Source organism: Callithrix jacchus, chromosome 9, assembly GCF_049354715.1.
Source record: "Callithrix jacchus isolate 240 chromosome 9, calJac240_pri, whole genome shotgun sequence".
Classification (NCBI taxonomy): domain Eukaryota; kingdom Metazoa; phylum Chordata; class Mammalia; order Primates; family Cebidae; genus Callithrix; species Callithrix jacchus.
This window is the reverse complement of record NC_133510.1, coordinates 28064023-28083510: the sequence shown is the minus strand read 5'-3', so window position 1 is coordinate 28083510 and position 19488 is coordinate 28064023. Positions and strand designations below refer to the sequence as shown.

The following is a 19488-nucleotide window of genomic DNA, read 5'->3' as shown; positions in this document are numbered from 1 at the left end:
CATGGAAGGAGAAGAGAGAAAATTAAATAGAACAAATAATACTTGGTGCCAAATTCAGTGGACATTTTTCCATTAGAATAAAAACAATCATAAGACTATAAACATGAATAATACATAGGAACATAAATTTTGTGGCTGCTGTCAAAATGATAATGCTGCTCCTATTTTCAGAAATATTTTTACTGTATACATTCAGTTAATTTTATCCAGCTGTCAGTGTATGTTCTGGAAGTTGCCAGAAAGCAAATGAATGTGAATATTTAAAACAATGAGTAAAATCATCTTAACATATCTGTGAACATAAAGAAAAGTTTGTGCACCAAATGGCTTCACTGTCTACTTTTTGGCACAGGTATCAAGGTGGTACCCAACCTGGTGCATATAGGATATGCTCTTGGAATTCTTTTTCCAACAGAAATGTTAGATTTGCAATGAATATTTTCATCTTAAAGGGTCTTTCTCATGGCCAATAGTAGCATCCTTTTCTGAGACGGCATGTGGGGACCAGAGAACCTATCTGCTATCTGCAATAAACTGATTTAGACCAGCTTGGGTAAGGATTTGGCTCTTGAGCTCACACTCAAAAGTTATTCAGTGCAATGACAAACATTCTTAATTCCTCCATTACAATTCTTTTTAATGGTGTGGTTAGGCTATCTGGGTACCCATCAGCATGTGGTCTTTGCACTGACCACTGGTAAAGAAAGGACTGTGTGGTCACACAATGATCACAGGCTTTGGGATCAAGGGATGTGAGGTAAGATCCCATCCTGGCTATCCACTAGCTATGTTATATAACTTCTGGCAATTTTCCCATCTGAAAGTGAGTCTAACTTCTAATGTCTACTTCACAGGGATAGCTTACCTCTTCGCGATTATGTAAGCAAAGAATCTAGCACTGTGCCAAGCAGAGAATACAGTCACCAGGGCTGACAGCAGTCACTTTTGGCAACGCTAATGTGTTGCTGCTCGGATTTTCATGTACTGGTTATTTTTCTTTAAATTAAGCCAAAAATTATAGAATCTTTACCTAACACACAATGTATCCAAATCCCTACTTACAGCAAAAGTTATGGTTATTCCAAAATTAGAATGTTAATAATAAATCAAAAAGAGTGGGTCTTAACCAAGAAAGACAGCCAAGTGCTTTGAAGCCAGAAAAATCGGTTTCTAATCTTAACTTCCTGCGTACTAGCCACATGGCCTTGGATGAGTAATTCATTTCTTTCAATTTTCTCATATGTAAAATGGGCAACAGTACTTACTTCAGGGTGTTGTCATCTAGATTAAATGAAACAACATGTATGAATCCTGGTTATGCCATTTACCAGCTGTGTGATCTTGGGCAAGTTTCTAAATCTCTGGGTGCTGCAGTTTGCTCATAGGTCAGGTGGATTTCACAGTCATCCTAATGCAGAGGTTGTTAGGAGTATTAGATGGGTTAGCTCAGAGAATATGCCTAAACAATGATTGGCACATGGTAAGTACCCAATAAATATTATAACTCTATGCATTTTTCGTTGTCACTTCTTCTTCATTGGTTTTATTGTTAATAGCCAGAAATTAGGTTGAGATGACAATGGCATAGAGTTGAAAAAATTGCTTTAACACTTCAGAGCATAACACGCCAAGAAGATTAACCTACTGGAAATGGTACATTGTCCACTGCTCTCTTTGGTTTAATATTACATGAACTCTCAATGGAAAGCAAAGAGGAATTGAGGTGAAGGAGAGAAGTAGTTGCTCTGGAAACACTGATGGAAGTGAGAAGGTCACTTGAGCCACTGAAACTCGCCCAGTGTCATCTTTCATAGTTGTTCTCACCTTGCATTTCACAGTTCACAAAGCACTTCATATCCACGATCACAAACTTACTCTCCCCATGCTCCCCCTTGCAGTGGGTGGATATGCTGAGTGGCCCATCCCCATACTGCATACATACCCCACTCTACTCAGGTTTATTTTTTGCTTTGTTTTCTCTCTAGTGATAGAAGTTTCCCTTCATACCAGGAATTAACTTTAAAAAAATACGTTGCCATGGAAGTTGCTGGAAGTTTCCAAATATCAACAGAAGAACAGTTAATTGGCCTGTCAGACCATGCAACCTCTTCAGGTTACTCATCTCTGGCTGAGTAAACACTGCATTTCTGCCATTTACTCACTAAAGCAGTCAGAACTTTCTCCTGTCAGAACTAGATTCAAAGAAAAAAAAACCTGCTCCAAAGGTAAGAGACACCTTATTAAATTTGTGTCAGGTCTACTGCCTGATACCTTTTAAGCCCAGTCTGATTCCTTTCAGGCCCTTGACACGTGCTAATTGGCATTACTCTGTTAGCAGATGCTGAGAGGAGACAGGCATCAGGCTTCCTGCTTCTCTGTACTCAGCATGACATCCTCTCATAAATACCAAATGGAATGCCTTAAACAACTGGGAAATACATGCTAAATGGGTACTTAGATGTATTTAGACAGCTTATTTATCACTGAATATGGCAAAACTCTTGGTGTACTCTTTTGGGGAGGTAAAGAATGTCACAATCATGGAGCAAAGTAGAAAATGTGCCACGTAGAAATCAACCATATTGTAAACAGTACATGCCTATTGTGGCCTTTCCATACCTCAGAGTTTATTATGGTGGGCCCTCTTACAGCTCCTTCCTTGGCTTTTATTCTTATTTATCATTACTGGGCCAGGGATCCAACACCAAACAAAACAGATAAAAATGCCTGTCCTTGTGGAACTTATATAGTAATAAAAGATGTAGAAGTCAGATGGAGATGGATGTGACAGGGATGGGATGGGGTTGGAGGGCTTGGGACTCAGTCAGGGAATCGACTTTAATTAACCTGGTCAGAGGCCAGGCTGAGCAAAGACCTGAAGCAGGCAGAGCCATTTGGGCCGGCATAGGGGGAGTGTTTCAGAAGAAGGGCAGAAGCCTGAGGGGTAGCCAGCTTGGTGCACACAGAGGCTGGCGAAGGAAAGCACAGTGATTGTGGTATAGAGTGGTAGGAAATGCAGCTGGAGAACTGGCTGGGGTGGACACAGGCAGACCTAAATAAGGGCTCAGCCACCACTGCACTTTAGAATCCCCTGTGGAGCTTTTAAACCAAGTGAATCAGAATTTCCTGCAGTGGAGCCCAGGACTGCGGATGTTTTTGAAATCTCCACATGTGCCTCCAGTGAGTAGTCAGAGGAAGGACATGAGCTGCCTTCTGCTGAGAGGGGTCCTGAGCTTTAAGAACAGACCCCAGGAGGGGACAGGTAGATGCAGGGAGGCCAGTCAGATACTACAATCATCCAGGGAGGGAATTAGCTGGTAGCTGGGGTGTGGGATCCAGTGGAGGTGGTAAGAAGAGCTCAAACTCCAGGTATAGTTTGAAGGCAGAGCCAAGAAAATGTTTATGCAGATCATGTATAGGGAGTAAAAGCAGAAAGGCAGTCAAAGATGACACCAAGGTTTTGGAGCTGAGCTACTGGAAGAATGGAATTGCCATTTGACTGAAATGAGAAAGGTCATGTGAAGAACCTGCAAGGCATTTTAGCATCATATATAAACACTTTGCATGGAAATGCCCATAGATAGTATAACACTCAGTACCTGGCACATAAAGGACTCACTAATGCTTTAAAAAGACAGTATGTGTGGTGAGGCTGAAGGGCAAGTAGCTATAGCTGAGTATATTTAAGGTGGTTTTGGTATCAAATAATAAACATGTGTTCCAAGCATTTTTCCAGAGATAAGTAGAGGAGATGAAGATGTAGCCAGGGAAAACTTCCTATAAATGCTTCTGCCTCTATCTCTTCTAAATCTTTAGATAATGTAGGAAGAGGCTTCATTGCCTGGCAGAAATTCTGGCAACTGCCCCTACATTCAAGAAAAGTATGAGATATGCTTAATACTGGTAGATAACACTCCCATCTCCCCCAGTGTGTGGTACTTAAAGCTGAATACCCTAAGTGACAAACAGCAGGGGAGTTAGCCAGCCACCTTGCCACTGGGTATAGAAAATCTCTACAGAGCAATGCCTGCTCTAGTTTAGGAAAACCTCAGCCCTTGTATGGGCTGTATATAATTTCATTTTCAACAACCCTGCCAAATTCCTAAGATGCTTAATTTTGACCAATTAAACAAGAAAAAAATGTAATAATACATCTGTCATTCAAATCACTTTGTACTATAGCTAATTAAGGTCCTTATTACAAATTATATACAATAGTCAATTATATGCTTTTCAATTGAATCTTTACATGAGTAAGATTTATTAACACAAATAGCTCCTGACAAACTTGGCCAAGGAACAAGCACTATATTTCCTCTGGGTTTGGGGGAAACGTCAGAGTTATTATAAATGGTTGCTTAGGGGAGACATTTGCTATTTTCTCCACTGATTTGAAGTAGGTCAGATTGAGAGCTGAAGGCTTCCCTAAGGTCATAATTAAGTATGAATATTAAAAAACTGAGAACAAATTAAAAAATGCAACTTCTTTAAGCTTCCACATCACAGACCTTGCATTGTATTTTCACCTCAGGCAAAATACTTTCTTTGAAAAAAAGAATACAATTGAAAAAACAGACTTTAAAAAAAACAGTAATAGCTCTACATGCCTAGACTTTGAGAAAGATTTGTGCAAACAAAAATGCTTTGGAGAAGTATTTAACCAGGCTGAGTTAGGGCCAAAATGCACACAAATGCTCAGAAAGCAGCCTGAACTATTGTGATTTAATAGTGCAGGTCAGTCTGATGTTTTTTTTCCTTCTTGAAAATCACATCTTTCTGTTTCTTCCCACCCAAATCATTCACTCTTATAAAACTAGCTTAGATCAATATCTGAGCTAGCAATGCAAATTTAATTACAGCGAGGCCTGGGTAAACATTAGCTCTAAGACATATCTTGGTCTATAGAGTGATAACTGAATTAAGTAGGATTATTTCATCATTACAGTATTAAGCCCAAAATGTTACACAAGAGAAGCTAATATTTCTCTTTTTAGCCTAGCAAAATATGCTATAAGCATTTACATGAGCCAATTTCATATGTTTCCTCCTTGAAGAGCTATGAAATAGGAATACATGGCAGCTACCTTTTCAGTGTAGAGAGAGGAATGTGAAATAAGGAAACTTCACTAAGGAAACTTCACTCTGAACCCCATCCAAAGGGTCTAGTAATCAAACTATCGAAGGGCCTCATAATAAGACAGTTCCTGGGACACCAGCACTCTGGTCTCCTGACAGCCACTTTAGTTGAATTCCCATGGACTTGGGAATTCATGTCTTGCCATCCATCTCCTGCATTTTCAGCTGTGCAGATTCTCTAAACATAGTCTTCCTTGAAGCTACCACTTGGTCATTATTTCTTCCAGCAATCTTTCCCTGACCTCCCTGTCTTTGGGCATTTCTATATCAGGGCACTGGCCTCATGATAAAACTTTATTTCTGCCTCTCTTTGAAACCTGGGAGCAGCTTGATCATCACTGATCTCTGGGTCAAGCACAGGAACTGGCATAAATTAGGTATTCAATACTATTTACGGAATGCATGAATGAATTAATGAATAGAATTAAAAAGCTAAGACATGCAAACACATCCCATGTGCTAGGTACTAGATAAAGGGATCAAAGACACATTGTCTAGAAGTTGAGGATCTGAGTCAGGAAAAGGGGGAATATAAAGAGAGGCAGAAGAATACAAGACATCATTTCTTGAGGACCAAAACAGTGAGTTGCTAGGATTAAGGGAGCTGCAGCATGGAAAGGCAGAATAGAATCCTGAAAACAGAGCCAGCCCACTGAAGGAAAGGTAGCCTCAAGCCAGACAAAGGGAGTCGGGAGGGCTAAGGGGACACGATGAGCAAGGCCCTCTTATGGAGCTGAGAAGTATTACAGTTTATTAGAAGAGAGACATTAAAAGACTGGGTTCTGAATCCACACAACTGGATTTAAATCCTGACTCCTTTACTACATGCTCTTTAGGCAAATTACATCATATTCCTAAGCTTCGGTGTCTCCATCTGTAAAGTGGACTTAAAAATAATATCCTCCTCACAGATGTGAGATAAAATATATAAAGCCATTAGCATGGAGCTTCCATATAAGAAATGTTATTATTGTTTTTATTCGCATTCTGCATGTCATGGCTAGGACACATTTAGAAGATTTCAGCCTAACTGTATGGAAGTGGGTGTAGATAGAGAACCAGCGCAAAATTTTAAGGTCCCTGTCTCCTCTAGATCTGATCAAGAATGGTAATGTATAACCCTAAAACAGAAGCTAGCTACAGGTCAAGATCTAGCTACGGTAATATTCATGGCATTTGTGGGATGGTTATATAGTATTTAAACCTGTATCACATTAGCCCAGTTGGTTAAAACAATATCTCTGAGTATATTCCTTTCTCACCTCCTATTGGCCATTATAGTTACAAATAGATTAACTCTTCATTCCTTTTGAATAGGTTTATTTGTTTACAGTCTCAGCTGTACTGTAATCTCCTTTAAGAGGATAAAGTGGTTATTATACATCATTTATGGCTTCCACAGTATCTAGCAATGCCTAATAATCTTCTCTGGGTTACTACTGGCGATTCATCACCAGTGTGATCACCCTCGATCCTAGATTTTTTACTCCATGACCCTAGAATCCTGCGGACACTACAAAAATTTTTTAAAAGTATATTTGACACTCTGCTAACCTCATTGGGAAGTTTAATCAAGTAAGCTAGTGAGGCTACCTTGTGAAATAATTTTAAAATTATCTTAAGAAATATATTTTTTAAATTAGTTGGAAAAAATCTCTCATGCAGTCTGACTTGTCTCTGCTACTTTCCAAGAAATTGAAAACAAATTATCTGATATTCCCTCAAATAGAACGTTTACCCATAAATTTGGGTCATGTTCTAATTTTAAAGTATTGGAATTAGTCATTTATTCATTTAATTATTTTGATATATAGTTTATAATGATAGAGCAGACATTTATGTTGTATATTAGGCAATTTCATGTGTGAAGTGCAACTGGACTAAAAAGAGCCAATAGACTGGAGAAGGACTGGTCTATCAAGTTCATCTCTTCTAAGATAGATTTCAACTTTTGCTACTAGTAACACATTGTATTTTATAGGAAAAAAAAAACCATGTTCACCTTTATTATAATTTATAATCTCCTGACCTTCCATTTCTCTTCTCCCCAGATGTGCTGTGAGCTTAGTTCATTCAACTCTTACATTTATAGAGAGTTTCCTTCCACTCATGCTTTATAAAGTCATTCTATTGGTTAAACGTCTATGTGGGTACTGTGGAGAGATATTTTTTAAATGATTATCATGATAAAAACAGCTTGTTAACTGGGTCACCTGGGAAAATGATTTATTCTTTCTGAATTGCTTTTTACTATATGTAACAGAGTAGTATTTATCATCTTTTAAGGCTACTATAGCAAGGAATGATAATAAGAACGATCTCACACAGTGTGCCTGGTGTTTAGTAGGTGCTTAATAAGTTAAAACCACTATAAATGCCATATGCACACTTTAAAACTAACAAAGTGTCTATTTTTCCATGCTCTGGTCCTTATTGTAAAAGAGCTTCCTTCCCTGGCATCTATCCACAAGCAACAATAGTTGCTTAAGCAGTCCTCTCAATTATTCGGGAGGTTTTTATAATGGTTTTTAGTTCTACTTTTTATGTATTACCACCCAATAATACTTGCAAGGGAAAATTAATCATCTTTCCACACTAACGTTCATATTATAATAAATTAAATCATGAATTGGGGGTCTGACTCTTGAGCAGGGAGAAATGAGAGAACAATGAACAGAATCTTGTGCTTTCTTTAAAAACTATTATTCTAATATATTGGAAAAGCGAAGAGTTTGCTTCTCTGTAGATGAAATCTGCACTCAAACATCCTTGGAATATGTCCTCACTTTACTATAATCTAATCAAATTTGAAAGTTCCAAAGTTCATTGTTAGGATCCCAATCTGTTATAGCTGCTTCAAACTAAAAATAGTTTTAACAAATGAAAGAATCAGGGATATAGTAATCTCAAAGTAATTATTCTATGTTCCCCAATTTAGAAAATATAAGTCATAAATTATGGCCAATTTACTCCATGTTTCATTTAGTGTCCGTGAATCAAACTCTTCTGTTTTTCTAACATATGAGAATATTTTTAGAGGGCTAAGATTTTTATTTTTATTAATAAATCTATTAGCGAGTAAGAGGAATGTATTTGGACATAGCCTCAAATACACAATTTGCTATGGTCCCATTTCAGGATCTGTTTCATCAAAATAGGTAGAATCAGAATGTCACAGTAAAGTTTTTAAAAAATAGTTGGACAGTCCTTATCCCAAACTTCTTGAATCAGAATCTTTGGTTGAGAAGTGTGCAGGGGGTAGCTGCTGGAAACTCTTGCTTGTTTAACTTTTCCCTGGACGTCTATTGAAAAGCCTAGTTTTAAACCTACTGCTAGATCATTTGGTAAACCAGATGACACTGGAAGGTGACACCAAGCTAGCAACAGTTATGGCAAAAGAAAAGCAATGGGCCGGGTGTGGTGCCTCATGCCTGTAATCCCAGCACTTTGGGAGGCCGAGGCGGATGGATCACGAGGTCAGGAGTTTGAGACCAGCCTGACCAATGTGGTGAAACCTCGTCTCTAATAAAAATACAAAAATTAGCTGGGTGTGGTGGCACATGCCTGTAATCCCAGCTACTTAGGAGGGTGAGGCAGGAGAATTGCCTGAACTTGGGTGGCGTAGGTTGCAATGAGCCAAGATCATGCCACTGCACTACAGCCTGGGCAACAGTGAGACTTCGTCTCGAAAAGAAAAGAAAAGAAAAGAAAAGCAATGATGCTGTAGGATGCTTAGGCTGTATTCCTGTCTTAATAGTCCTTCGCAGGATGATCCCAAATCAAATATCTTTTTGGCATTTGAACTGGTAGTGTGTCTTCTCATTCCTCTTATGTTTCCACCCCCATAAGTTTCACTTATGTCCCTTCTGATTAGCATTAGAAAAATGTTTAAATATAAAAAACATCTTCCATGCAAATAGTTCAAGCAATTAAAGCTAAAAAACGAATACAGTTTAATGTGTCTAGACTAAGCAGTGAAGAGTAATGCAGAAATTGATTATAAATAAGAAAATATTTTAGGTCCTTCTTTCAGATTCTAGATCTTGAAAGTGTGTTTAAAATTTTAACTCACAACTATAGAATATATTATCATATGTACACAGAGAATAGTGGACCCAGTATCTTTGTTATAATGCAAAAATACTCTAAGCCTTGGAAAATTTCACTTCTATGATCTTTGATTGATTTCTCCAGTGAGTTTCCACATCTCACAACTATAAAATAAAAAATACTAAGTGGCTTAAAAAATAACCCAGTTACATAAGTCCAGATTATTACTTGGAAAGAAAACTATATAAAAGGTCTCAGTGAAATACATTTTAAAAGAATAAATTACTTTTGTTCCTATATTTAAAATATATGTGATCAGGCTCTTATAAAAAAATTGATGCATCCAAGAACTTAAAATTCTACGTCACAACATTCAGTTTTATACTTTTATTTTTTATCAACATGCCTTCCTACTTTTGCTCAAAACACAGATTTGCTTTCCAGTATTCGGAATTTTCTGTTTGTTTGGTTGGTTGGTTTTAGTTACAAGAATCTTAGTTTCTGTCTCAGCTCATCCTATCATTTTGCCAGAGAGCCACTCCCTACTCTTAATACTGTCCATAGTTCCTTGCCAAATACAACATTTATTTTCATAGGATCAAGGACTTGAGGAATCGAAGACCCTTAGGGATCCCTTCCGAAAAAGATTTAATTCAGGGATCATCTTTCCAACTTCCCTGTGAGAGGATAGTCTCAGCTCTATCACACTCCCAGAATATTCATGGACCCTTGTGGCAGCCCTTCCATTGCTGGAGAGCTTTCATGGATCAAGTGGCTTTCCTTGTGTCCAGACTAGCAGTATGATCCTAAACAAACACAACATTTCCTGAGTCTGCTTTTCTATAAAAGAAGAAGAGGTGATGATTTCTAAGGTCCTACAAGTTACAGAATTCTTCCTAATTATTTTAATGGCAGTAAGCAGAATAAAATGCTTGCTTGTAACATCTCTGGCTCTGAAGGATATTGTCCAAAGGGTGAGGTCCGTGTTTAAGAGGTGTTAGCAATTTTCAACACCATCCAATATGGCATTTTCAATGCTACTGAGCAGCAGGTCTACATCCTGTTTCCCAAAAGGACACTTACTGGCTACTTGTTCCTTAACTTCCCGCTGTCCAGTCTGCCACTGAAAGTCCCACATGGCACTTAGGGAGTTCTCACCATGTATCCATTATTATTGTTATTACTATTAATATTACTGATTCATTCACAGAAAATCACTACTGCCAAAGTAAGTGGTTGATCTTCCATCATTATCTACTTTTCTGCAATATTTTCCCAAAGGAAAATCCTTGATTCTCCTTTGCCATGTTTTGATCACTTTTTATCTGAATCCTTGGTTCCTTCTCTATGCCCATTCCTTGAAAAGGAGTTGTTTCTTTGGACCTCTGATCTTCACCAGGGAGAATGCTAAACTCCAGCTCTCCTTCTATCCTTGCCACTGTTTGATCTTATACATGTCATATTCTCTTTGGGCCTCATTTGTCCCTGAGAAAAGAGAAGGAGCTGGAGTGATGATGTGGAACGGCCCTTCGAACTGTACACTGCTATGCTGGTCTATCTTAATCCCATTCCTGCATTCCTTCAGTATGGTAGAGTCTCAGAAAGCCAGTATAGGTCTCTGATGATGCTAAGACCACCAAGAAATCATTCATTCCAGTATGGGGAGAAACCTTAATCACCATCTGGTCTGAAACCTTTGTTTTACAGCTGGGGGAACCTAGGTTCAGAAAGGGTACTTGATTGCCTCATAGTAGAGACGGTATAATAAGGAGGTCTCCTGGGCTCTCACTTGTTGCAAAATAAGAGTTTAAATGTTTTCTGAATCTGGTTAAAGTGCGTAATGATATCAGAGTAGAGTGTCATAGAGAAGTTACAAATTGGTCTAGAACACATTAAACCCTTCCCCTCCCCCTTAAAAAAATAAACTTTACTATAAGAATATTAGAGAGAGATTTGCTATCAGTGGTGCTTTATATAAAATAGCATAATCTGAGAACATAAAACATTTAGATTTATGTTTTTAAGCAGCCAAATAAAACATCAAGTCACAGATTACATGTATTTACATCAATTCAGATGTCCAAAGCACAGTACAATAGGATCTATTTAATAGTTCACATACTTTAAGATTTACATATACACAAGCACATGAACCAATATTAGTTTGCTAGAACAGAGATTTAAGAAGTTACTCAGACATTTTGGTATTGACACTTACATATTTATGGCAACAAATTATGATGACTTTAAGTTTTTAATGAAATCTTTTGTACAAAGATACAGAATGGAAAGAATGCACAGAATGAAAAGAAGACAGGCAAACAGTTGTACTTTCCTTGCACTATTTATATAACACTATATAGGATGTGGCATTATCCAGTACATTTTATCAGTGTCGTCTATTCATTCTGGTCTGAAATGGCAATTTTGGCTGAATAATCCCCAAATCTAACTTTGCTTTAGGCTTTATAATTAATTGATGCTTGATTCTTCTTTCTACAACTTTTAATTGTATTTCAAAAAACAAAACAACACAATTTCTGTCCTGCTGTTTATTTTGCAGAGCACACACAAAGTTAAATAGGAAGAGATTAAATTATGACATCATACAAATATAGGCACAAATTAAGTGGATGCCACAAAAGGTGTGTCAGAAAACACTGAATTGACTGAATCTGAGTCAGATTTCCCCCTCGTGGACTTCAGGATGCCCTCAGCTATCACTGCCTCGCTGGGAAAGAGCCTGACTTTCCCGTTCTGCCCTGCTGCAGTATCCTTCAGGGGTTCCAAAAACACCACTCTTTTACCTGCACCTGCCTTCCGTTCATCCGCGCAGGCATCACTAGCGGGGCCAGGACTGAGAATCGATGAATGGGCATTGCTTTGGTGTAGCATATTTTTCGGTCTCTTGGTTTTACACTTGCAGGGACACGGAGTCAGATAGAGGTACAAAAGTACCAAAACGATACTGGCCACGCAAGCAGCAAGAGTGGTAAAAGCTGTGTTAAATGTCTCATGAGCATGAGATCTGCTTACAGTGAAATTGCTCACATTTATTGTGACGTCCACAGTTTCATTTAACAGGCGTTGCCTATTCATTGCAATACAAGAATACACTCCAGCATCCTCAAAACGAGGACTTTCTATAACCAGACTTCCATTGTGAAACACGTGAAAGTTTTCCATCTCTTTATCCGGCTCTAGCAGTCTGTTATCTGGACCCACCCAAATGAAATCGGTATTTCCATTACCTGTCTTGCTGTCACAGTGGACAATCAGTCTTTCCCCCACCTGAGCTTCATGAATAAAGCCAAGCGCACGAAAGGAACCATTGATGATGCTGTCAGAGCAATTCATAAAGCTATCCTGGAGCAGAAGTACCTGACGCGAGTGCCTGGAGTCAGACCACAGGCGACAGGTGTAATCGTTCTTAAAATCCATCACTGAGCTAAAGTGCCTACGATACCAAAACACTAGCAAGGAGTACAGGGAACAGTCACAGACAAACGGGTTTCCATGAAGGTAGATGCCTCTCAGCTGTTTTCCTGGCACTAAATTTATATGGTGCATTGGCATGGAAGGAATTCGGTTATAAGAAACATCTAAAAACATGAGTTCTGCCAGCTTGAACCTTCCAACATACAAATCCATTGGAAACTGTGTGAGAAAGTTTCCACTTAAGTAGAGTTTCTGCAACTGGGAGAGGCCTCCAAACGCTGAAGGATCAAGATAGGAAATGTAATTGTTGTAAAGCAGAAGCACTTCCAGAACCTTCAACTCTTGGAATACAGCATTTTTCACCGTCTTCAGCTTATTGGACGATAAATCAAGACACTTCAAATTTGGAGTTGTGGAAAAACTGCCCGTGGAAATGCTGCTGATGTTGTTATGACGAATAATTAGAGTGTTCAGCTTTGCAAATGATACTGGAATCCACTCAGAATCCAGAAGCCCAATTCTGTTGTAACTCAGGTCCAGTCTCTTAATCAGTCTGAAAAGGTTCCCAGGCACCTTGGACAGGTTTTTGTTGGTGCAGCTGACGATGTCAGTGGCACAGATGCAAGCAGTGGGGCACACCCCAGAGGCGCCAGGGCCCACAGTCACTGTGATCACCAGCAAACACAGCAGCTCCCTGCAGCCCGGTCTCACGGCTCCAAGCAGGGTGGGCAGAGTGTGTACACGTAACCACATTATGGTCGCTTCTGAGTCTCTTCCCGGTGTCTTTCCCACCGGCTCAGCCTCCCACCAGTGAACCTGGCAAACAATATTTAGGAGGGGGTAAAAAGCAGAAGTTGACTACCACTAGTTAGCCCATAAGAGCCATACCTTACTTTCTAATAACTTTTGAAATGGGTTTTATTTCACACTGGGGAGCTCTGTGTTTCCTCTTTACTGTTAAATGTATTATTTCCCGGGTTAGTCCTGCCAATAGACATTTACAGTCACGTTCTCTCCATACAACCCACCGTCTCACCCACCATCAGAAACTCATTTTTTTCCCAAGGTGCAGCCTGCGTTTTTGTTATTTTTAACTCCCTTCAACAGACACAACTATACGCAAACGTAGCCTACAAACAATTAAACGGAAAGACTTAGCAAGCACCCATCCAGAAAATAACTCACAGAGCTGGGGAGCCTGGCTGGCTCCGGGGAGGCTGCCGACGCGGTGCTTTCCGAAGGTCTGCGCGTCAGTGTCTGTCGCTCTTGCACCTTCCGACTTCCTTTCCCTCAGGCTCCCGGCGGGCGGCAGTCTCTCGCCAGCTCTCAACTTTGAGGAGTTTCAAGCAGCCGCGGCGGCAGCAGCAACCCTGGGCGCAGCAGCCAAGCTCTCCGTGGGCTCCCGGGGTCTCTCCCGGGATCCTCTCATCGCAGGCTGAAGGTACCGGCTCGGCGCTCTAGCAGCCGAGTGCCGGCACGCAGGGCGTCCCGCTCCTTTAGCTGGGGCCGCGGGACAGGGCGCGGGCAGCCAGGCGGGAGCGGGCGGCCCCGCCTCTCCGCGCTCGGGAGGCTGCAGGACCCGGGGTTCCCGCGCGCCCGGGGCCGGGAACCGGGCTAGGGGCCCGGTCCCAACTCGGCGCGTCCTGCCTTTTGCGGGCAGCAGCTCGGAGCCTGCGGGAGGCAGCCGGCTGGGAGCGTGGTGGGGGGCGCGCGGTACGGAGGGGGCCGCGGCGCAGCCAATCCGAGAGGCGGCCGGCGCCCCCTCATCCCGCCCAGTGGCCTCGCCGCCTCCTGCCGCCTTCCTCCTCCCACTCCCACCCGGACCTCTGGAACAGCCGAGTAGAGCGGGGAGGAGGCAGGGCTCCACACCCGAGGCCCAGACTCTAGTCCTGGGGTCAAGACGCCCCACCTGCTCCCCTACCAATTACGTCAGTTCGTCCAGCTCCAAGCCGGGAGAGAATGGGGTCGAGGAAGGGTAAAGGGGACGCGCCAGCCACCGAGGGAGGGAATCTCGCCTTCGGAGACCCATATCGCCACCCAGACCATGGAGTCCTCCGACCTCTTAGAGCTTTGCTCTGGGGCGAGGGCCATGGAGGCTTTGCTGGCGCCAAGTGCAGTTGACTGTCAGGGTTTATAAAATAAACCCAGAAGCAGCCTGACATCCCCGCTCGCACTTGGGGAGGAGGCCCCGGAGAGGGAAGTAGGGAACGTTTCCTCTCCACAGAGATCCCTGCTGGGAGGAAGTAACCGGCAAAACGCCGCGGGGACATCCCTCACCTCCCTCAGAAAGTTCTGTCCCTTTCCTAACTCTGGAGGCGGAACAGGGATGGCGTCCAATTCAAGAAGCAGGAGGGCAGGGAAGAAGGCTTGGGGTCGACCTTCGGGCTGGTGTGCAAAGATAAGGGTATTAACCTAAATAATAATAATAATAGTAACCCAAAGCAGACCTTTGTTTCTTTTTCTGTGTTCTTTCTTCTCCTTTCCCTCTTCTCTCTCTCCTTTTTCTTTCGTTCTCTCTCTGTCTCTTCTCTTTCTCTGTCCCCGACACCTTCCCGTCTTTTGCAAGCGTGCTCCTGGCGCGCGCGGGACAGGGACTTAAGGGGCCTGTGCGCAGAAGCTCTGCATCCCTTCCAGAGACGCCGCCGCCAACCAGCGGACTTTGGTTCAGCAGTCACGGAAGGTGCAAACCGGAAAGGGTGATTCAGTAATGAGGTGGAGGCTATGAGGCTGATGAGCTCTAAGATTAAAAATCCATTTTTGTTTAATTCCAAGATAAGTTTTAACGCTGGGATTTGATGGAGCCAAAAGGCTGATTTGGCTATTATATTGGGATTAAAAGAAAGAAATTACTGCCCTGAAAAAAAAGATGCCAACCACAGTAGAATGAAAAGCAACCAAATTTAGAAAATAGTTGAAGCAAGACAGATAACTTGTAATATTACTTAAAAATAAAAATGATGAGGACAACCTACTCTTCCTCGCCTCCCCGCCCCCCCCCCCCCGCACCTTTTCACTTGAGCAATCCTGAATTTAGTGATGCGCAATCTTGAATTTAGTGAAAGTCGTTTTCTACGAAGTCCATGACTGATTGCTGTGGTCGGTCAGATCTGTTAGAACAACGCCTAATTTAAATAGAATTGTTTGAATTTTATCATAAGAATACAGCCTAAATGCTTCATGCAAGCATTCCTCACTGTGCACTTCCAGGGGAGAGGCAGAGGTTGAGATTTTCTAGTATTAGGCCACACTTCCTGGGGGTTGGGGGGCAGTTCTCAAAAAACGTGGTCTCCTGGCCTTCAATTTTATAGAGTTAAAATGGTTAACACAGAGGAATAGAATTAAAATTGCTCAGAGGTATACTTTTTAAATGACTAATAAAGGACCAGGTTTTTGTAGGATTTTACTAATTAACATCCTATTTAAAGGAAACCATGGAGGCAGAAGAAAGACCTGTATTTAGTGCAAAAAATAGTCTAAAAAGAATAAGTGATTCAGAGAAACAGAAACAGAAAGTTTTTTTTTTTATTATAGCTACAGGCATATCTTAGAAACACTATGCAGAGATTACACAGCATAAGTAAACTAAATGCACTCAAAATCCATAGACAAGGCTATTTATCCATTCGAAGACCTGATCTGGGGAGTTTCACATATTGGTGAAGGGGAAGAAGGTTGTAAATGGATTGAGTTTACTAGCTGGGAGGAAAGAAAGACAAGAGTTGACCTTAAGGTATAAGATATGATCTTATTTTGTGGAGGATAACATTTTTATCTTTCTAGCATCCCTTTCCTTTCTTCTAACAGATTCCCTCTTTCCACTAGAAGGTAAATTCCAAGAGGGCAGCAGTTTTATCTGTCTTGGACATTGCTGTATTCTCAGCTACTAGAACCCCGCTTAACATTAACATTCAATAAATTTTTGATACATGAACTGATGAATAGAGAACCTATTCAAAGTGGTTAAGATATGGTTTACCCCACCTGAATCTGCTGGTTGCTGTCCTTATCTTATACTTTAAAAGCTTGTCTTAAAAACGAGTGGGAAGAAAGGGAAATAAGAGCCCTGCCAACATTATTTGAGTCCTGGATCTGGTAGTACCTGAAGGCTACTGGATATTTTTACTTCCTTTTTAATTATATTTTCTACCTCACCCCCCTTTATTAGTTTAAATTATTTTGAGTTGTGAGTATGTCACTTGTGATGGACAGAGTCCTAACACATGTAATGATGGTAATAATAAATATGTAGTGAGCCATTATTATGTGTTTTCACAGCCATTACACTGTGCCAGACACTGAGGTACATCATTTATTGCTCTCCACAGCCCTGTGACATTATATAATCCCATAACTCAGATGGTAAACAACTGTGTTCCAAATTATTTGAAAATGAAATGGGATGCAATTATCTCAAGGTTCTATTTGAAGGATTTAGATTAAACAGAAGACAGGCATTTCTGCCAGGGTGTTTCCAACCTAGAATGGGTTGCCAAGACAGATGGTTGAGTTGCCTTCTCAGGAATTTAAAATAGGATGCGATAGATATTCCTCTGGCCTCTTCCCCATGGCATAATACATTGGCATTTTTGACCATTAGGTAATGACTCCAAAGGATAGTAGAATGTGGCTTGACACTGGACATAATTCTGAAACTAGTATGCTAAGAAGGGTGTGTGGTCACGTGAGTGTCTAGCTGGGTTTGGAAATACCTTCTGCCTGGAGGCAGTGATTTGAGTTGGTGAAATTGCAGGAGTTCTGTCTAGCCTTCTGATTTCCAGAATTATCTCAGGTTGTAATCAAACACTTAAAGAATTAGAGATAGGAGACAAGAAAATGTTAATAGCATATGTTTGATGATTCTAAGTCATTTTTACAATAATTAACACTTCAATAGCATTTTATGTCTGAAGAAGGGCTTTCATATTCTTTATTTCCTTTGATTCTAGCATGCCTCCTATAATCAGATGGAATTTATACACTGGCGGATATCTTGTTCCCTCTCCTTTTGGCGTGAGACACGCTGGGTGTTCTTTGATGATGGAGTTCAGTGCAGTCCCTGATTGCTGCATGCAGGAGCTTCCTGTGGAATCTCCTCACTCTGGCGGGCAGCACTCTTAATAGGATTTTTACGGTGTAACTTAGCTTGAACCCACAAGAAACACATATCTTTGCCCACCAACTATGGAAGTGCACTCAGCTCCTACAGCATCCTGTTCTCTTGGTCTGCTCCAGTTGGTTTTTGTAAACTGTCCAAGATTTGTCATAGAACCAGATCTCTCACCCAAACCTATGTCTTTCATTAAATGGAGACACATTTTCAGGGGAAACTTAGAACTCATACTCCAGCTTCTGTGCTTTCTGAACTTTAGGAGACATATGTCAGCTTGTGGTTTGTTTCTCTGGATGCTCCCTTCACTTGGCTGGAAATGGGGAGATAGAATGTGGGTACTCTGTGGGAGGTACTGCATGTCCTTCCCAGGAAGAGTTCACAATGGGGCAACTCTTTAAGCAGTCTCCACTAACCCATCTGATTGTTCTGTCTCTTATCTTCATTGACATAGGCAGGACAGTTTTTTGTTTTTTAATTCACTTGAGATAAAATTCAAATAAGGTAAAATTTACCATTTTAAAGTGTGCATTCAGTGATTGTTTAACATATTCACAATACTGTGCAACCACCACCACTATCTAATTATAGAATACAGATGCTCCTTAATTTACAATGGAATTACATCTTCCCCCCTCAAAAAAAGTCAAAACTGCATTTGTTTCATCTAATTTACCAAACATCACAGTTTAGCCTAGCCTACCTTAAATGTGCTCAAAACACTTACATTAGCCTACAGTTGAGCAAAATCATCTAACTCAAAGCCTATTTTACATATTTTAAAAGTGTTGAATTGCTCATGGAATTTACTGAATACTATACTGAAAGTGAAAAACAGAATGATTGTATGGGTACTTGAAGTATGGTTTCTACTGAATGTGTCTCACTTTTACGTCATTGTAAAGTTGAAACATCCTAAGCCAAACGGAACCATCATAAGTCAGAGACCATTTGTATTTTCATCACCCCAAAAAGAAGCCTTATGCCCATTAAGCAGTCACTCCCAATTCCCTTTCTCTCAGCCCTGGCAACCACGAATGTACTTTCTGTTTCTATGGATTTGCCTATTCTGGACATTTTATGTAAATGGAATAATTCAATACGTGGCTTTTTGTGTCTGGCTTCTTTCACTTAGCATGTTTTCTAGGTTTGGATGGGGACTTTTAGCTAAGGGTTGCAGAAGCAGCTAGGATCATGCTGTTGAAAGCCCTGCATAAGTTAGCTGCACTTGAACTTAGAATGTGGTTGCGGGGACCAAAGTCCCATTTACGTAGAGTCTTGAATTATAAAAGTATTAAACCTCTGTGTGATTGCAGAAACCTACCAATAGTACAAGGTGAGGAGATCTAAGAGGAGATCAAAAATTTAGCTTTAGCAAAAAAAACATTTAGACTGGATTCGGGGCTCATGCCTATAATCTTAGCACTTTGGGAGATGGAAGCGAGCAAATCACTTGAGGTCTGGAGTTGACCAGCCTGGCCAACATCTCTACTAGTGAATGTCTGTATCTACTAAAGTTACAAAAATTAGCCAGGTGTGGTAGCACACGCCTTTAATTCCAGCTACTCAGGAAGCCGAGGCACTAGAATTGCTTGAACCTGGGAGGTGGAGGTTTCAGTGAGTGGGAGATCAGGCCACCGCACTCCAGCCTGGCCGACAGCACAAGACTCTGCCAAAAAAAAACTCTCCAGGAGCCTCAAGAGTTAATTGAGGATATAACAATTGACTATTTCTAAAGTTCCTTTCAGCTTCAAAAA

The 19488-nt window shown here is 40.9% G+C and overlaps 2 protein-coding genes across 3 annotated transcripts in view; one reads left to right on the top strand and one right to left on the bottom strand.

The window, feature by feature from the left end:
- Nucleotides 1-11138: 11138 nt before the first annotated feature.
- Nucleotides 11139-15275, bottom strand: AMIGO2 (adhesion molecule with Ig like domain 2). Of its 2 annotated transcripts, none has more exons than XM_054238135.2 (2): nucleotides 15072-15275; nucleotides 11139-13440 (listed from the first exon to the last, which is right to left on the bottom strand). In XM_054238135.2, exon 2 carries the CDS (start codon nucleotides 13375-13377, stop codon nucleotides 11812-11814), a length of 1566 nt encoding a protein of 521 aa, XP_054094110.1. In that variant the 5' UTR covers nucleotides 13378-13440; nucleotides 15072-15275; the 3' UTR covers nucleotides 11139-11811. The 2 variants fall into 2 exon arrangements, with proteins under 2 accessions (XP_054094110.1, XP_009001837.2); XM_009003589.5 differs by lacking the exon at nucleotides 15072-15275 and adding an exon at nucleotides 13810-14297.
- The window catches only part of PCED1B (PC-esterase domain containing 1B), a 167248-nt gene continuing 161691 nt past the window's right edge, over nucleotides 13932-19488 (top strand). The window contains 1 exon segment of the mRNA XM_017975951.4: nucleotides 13932-14065. The gene's annotated coding sequence lies outside the window, so the exon portion shown is untranslated.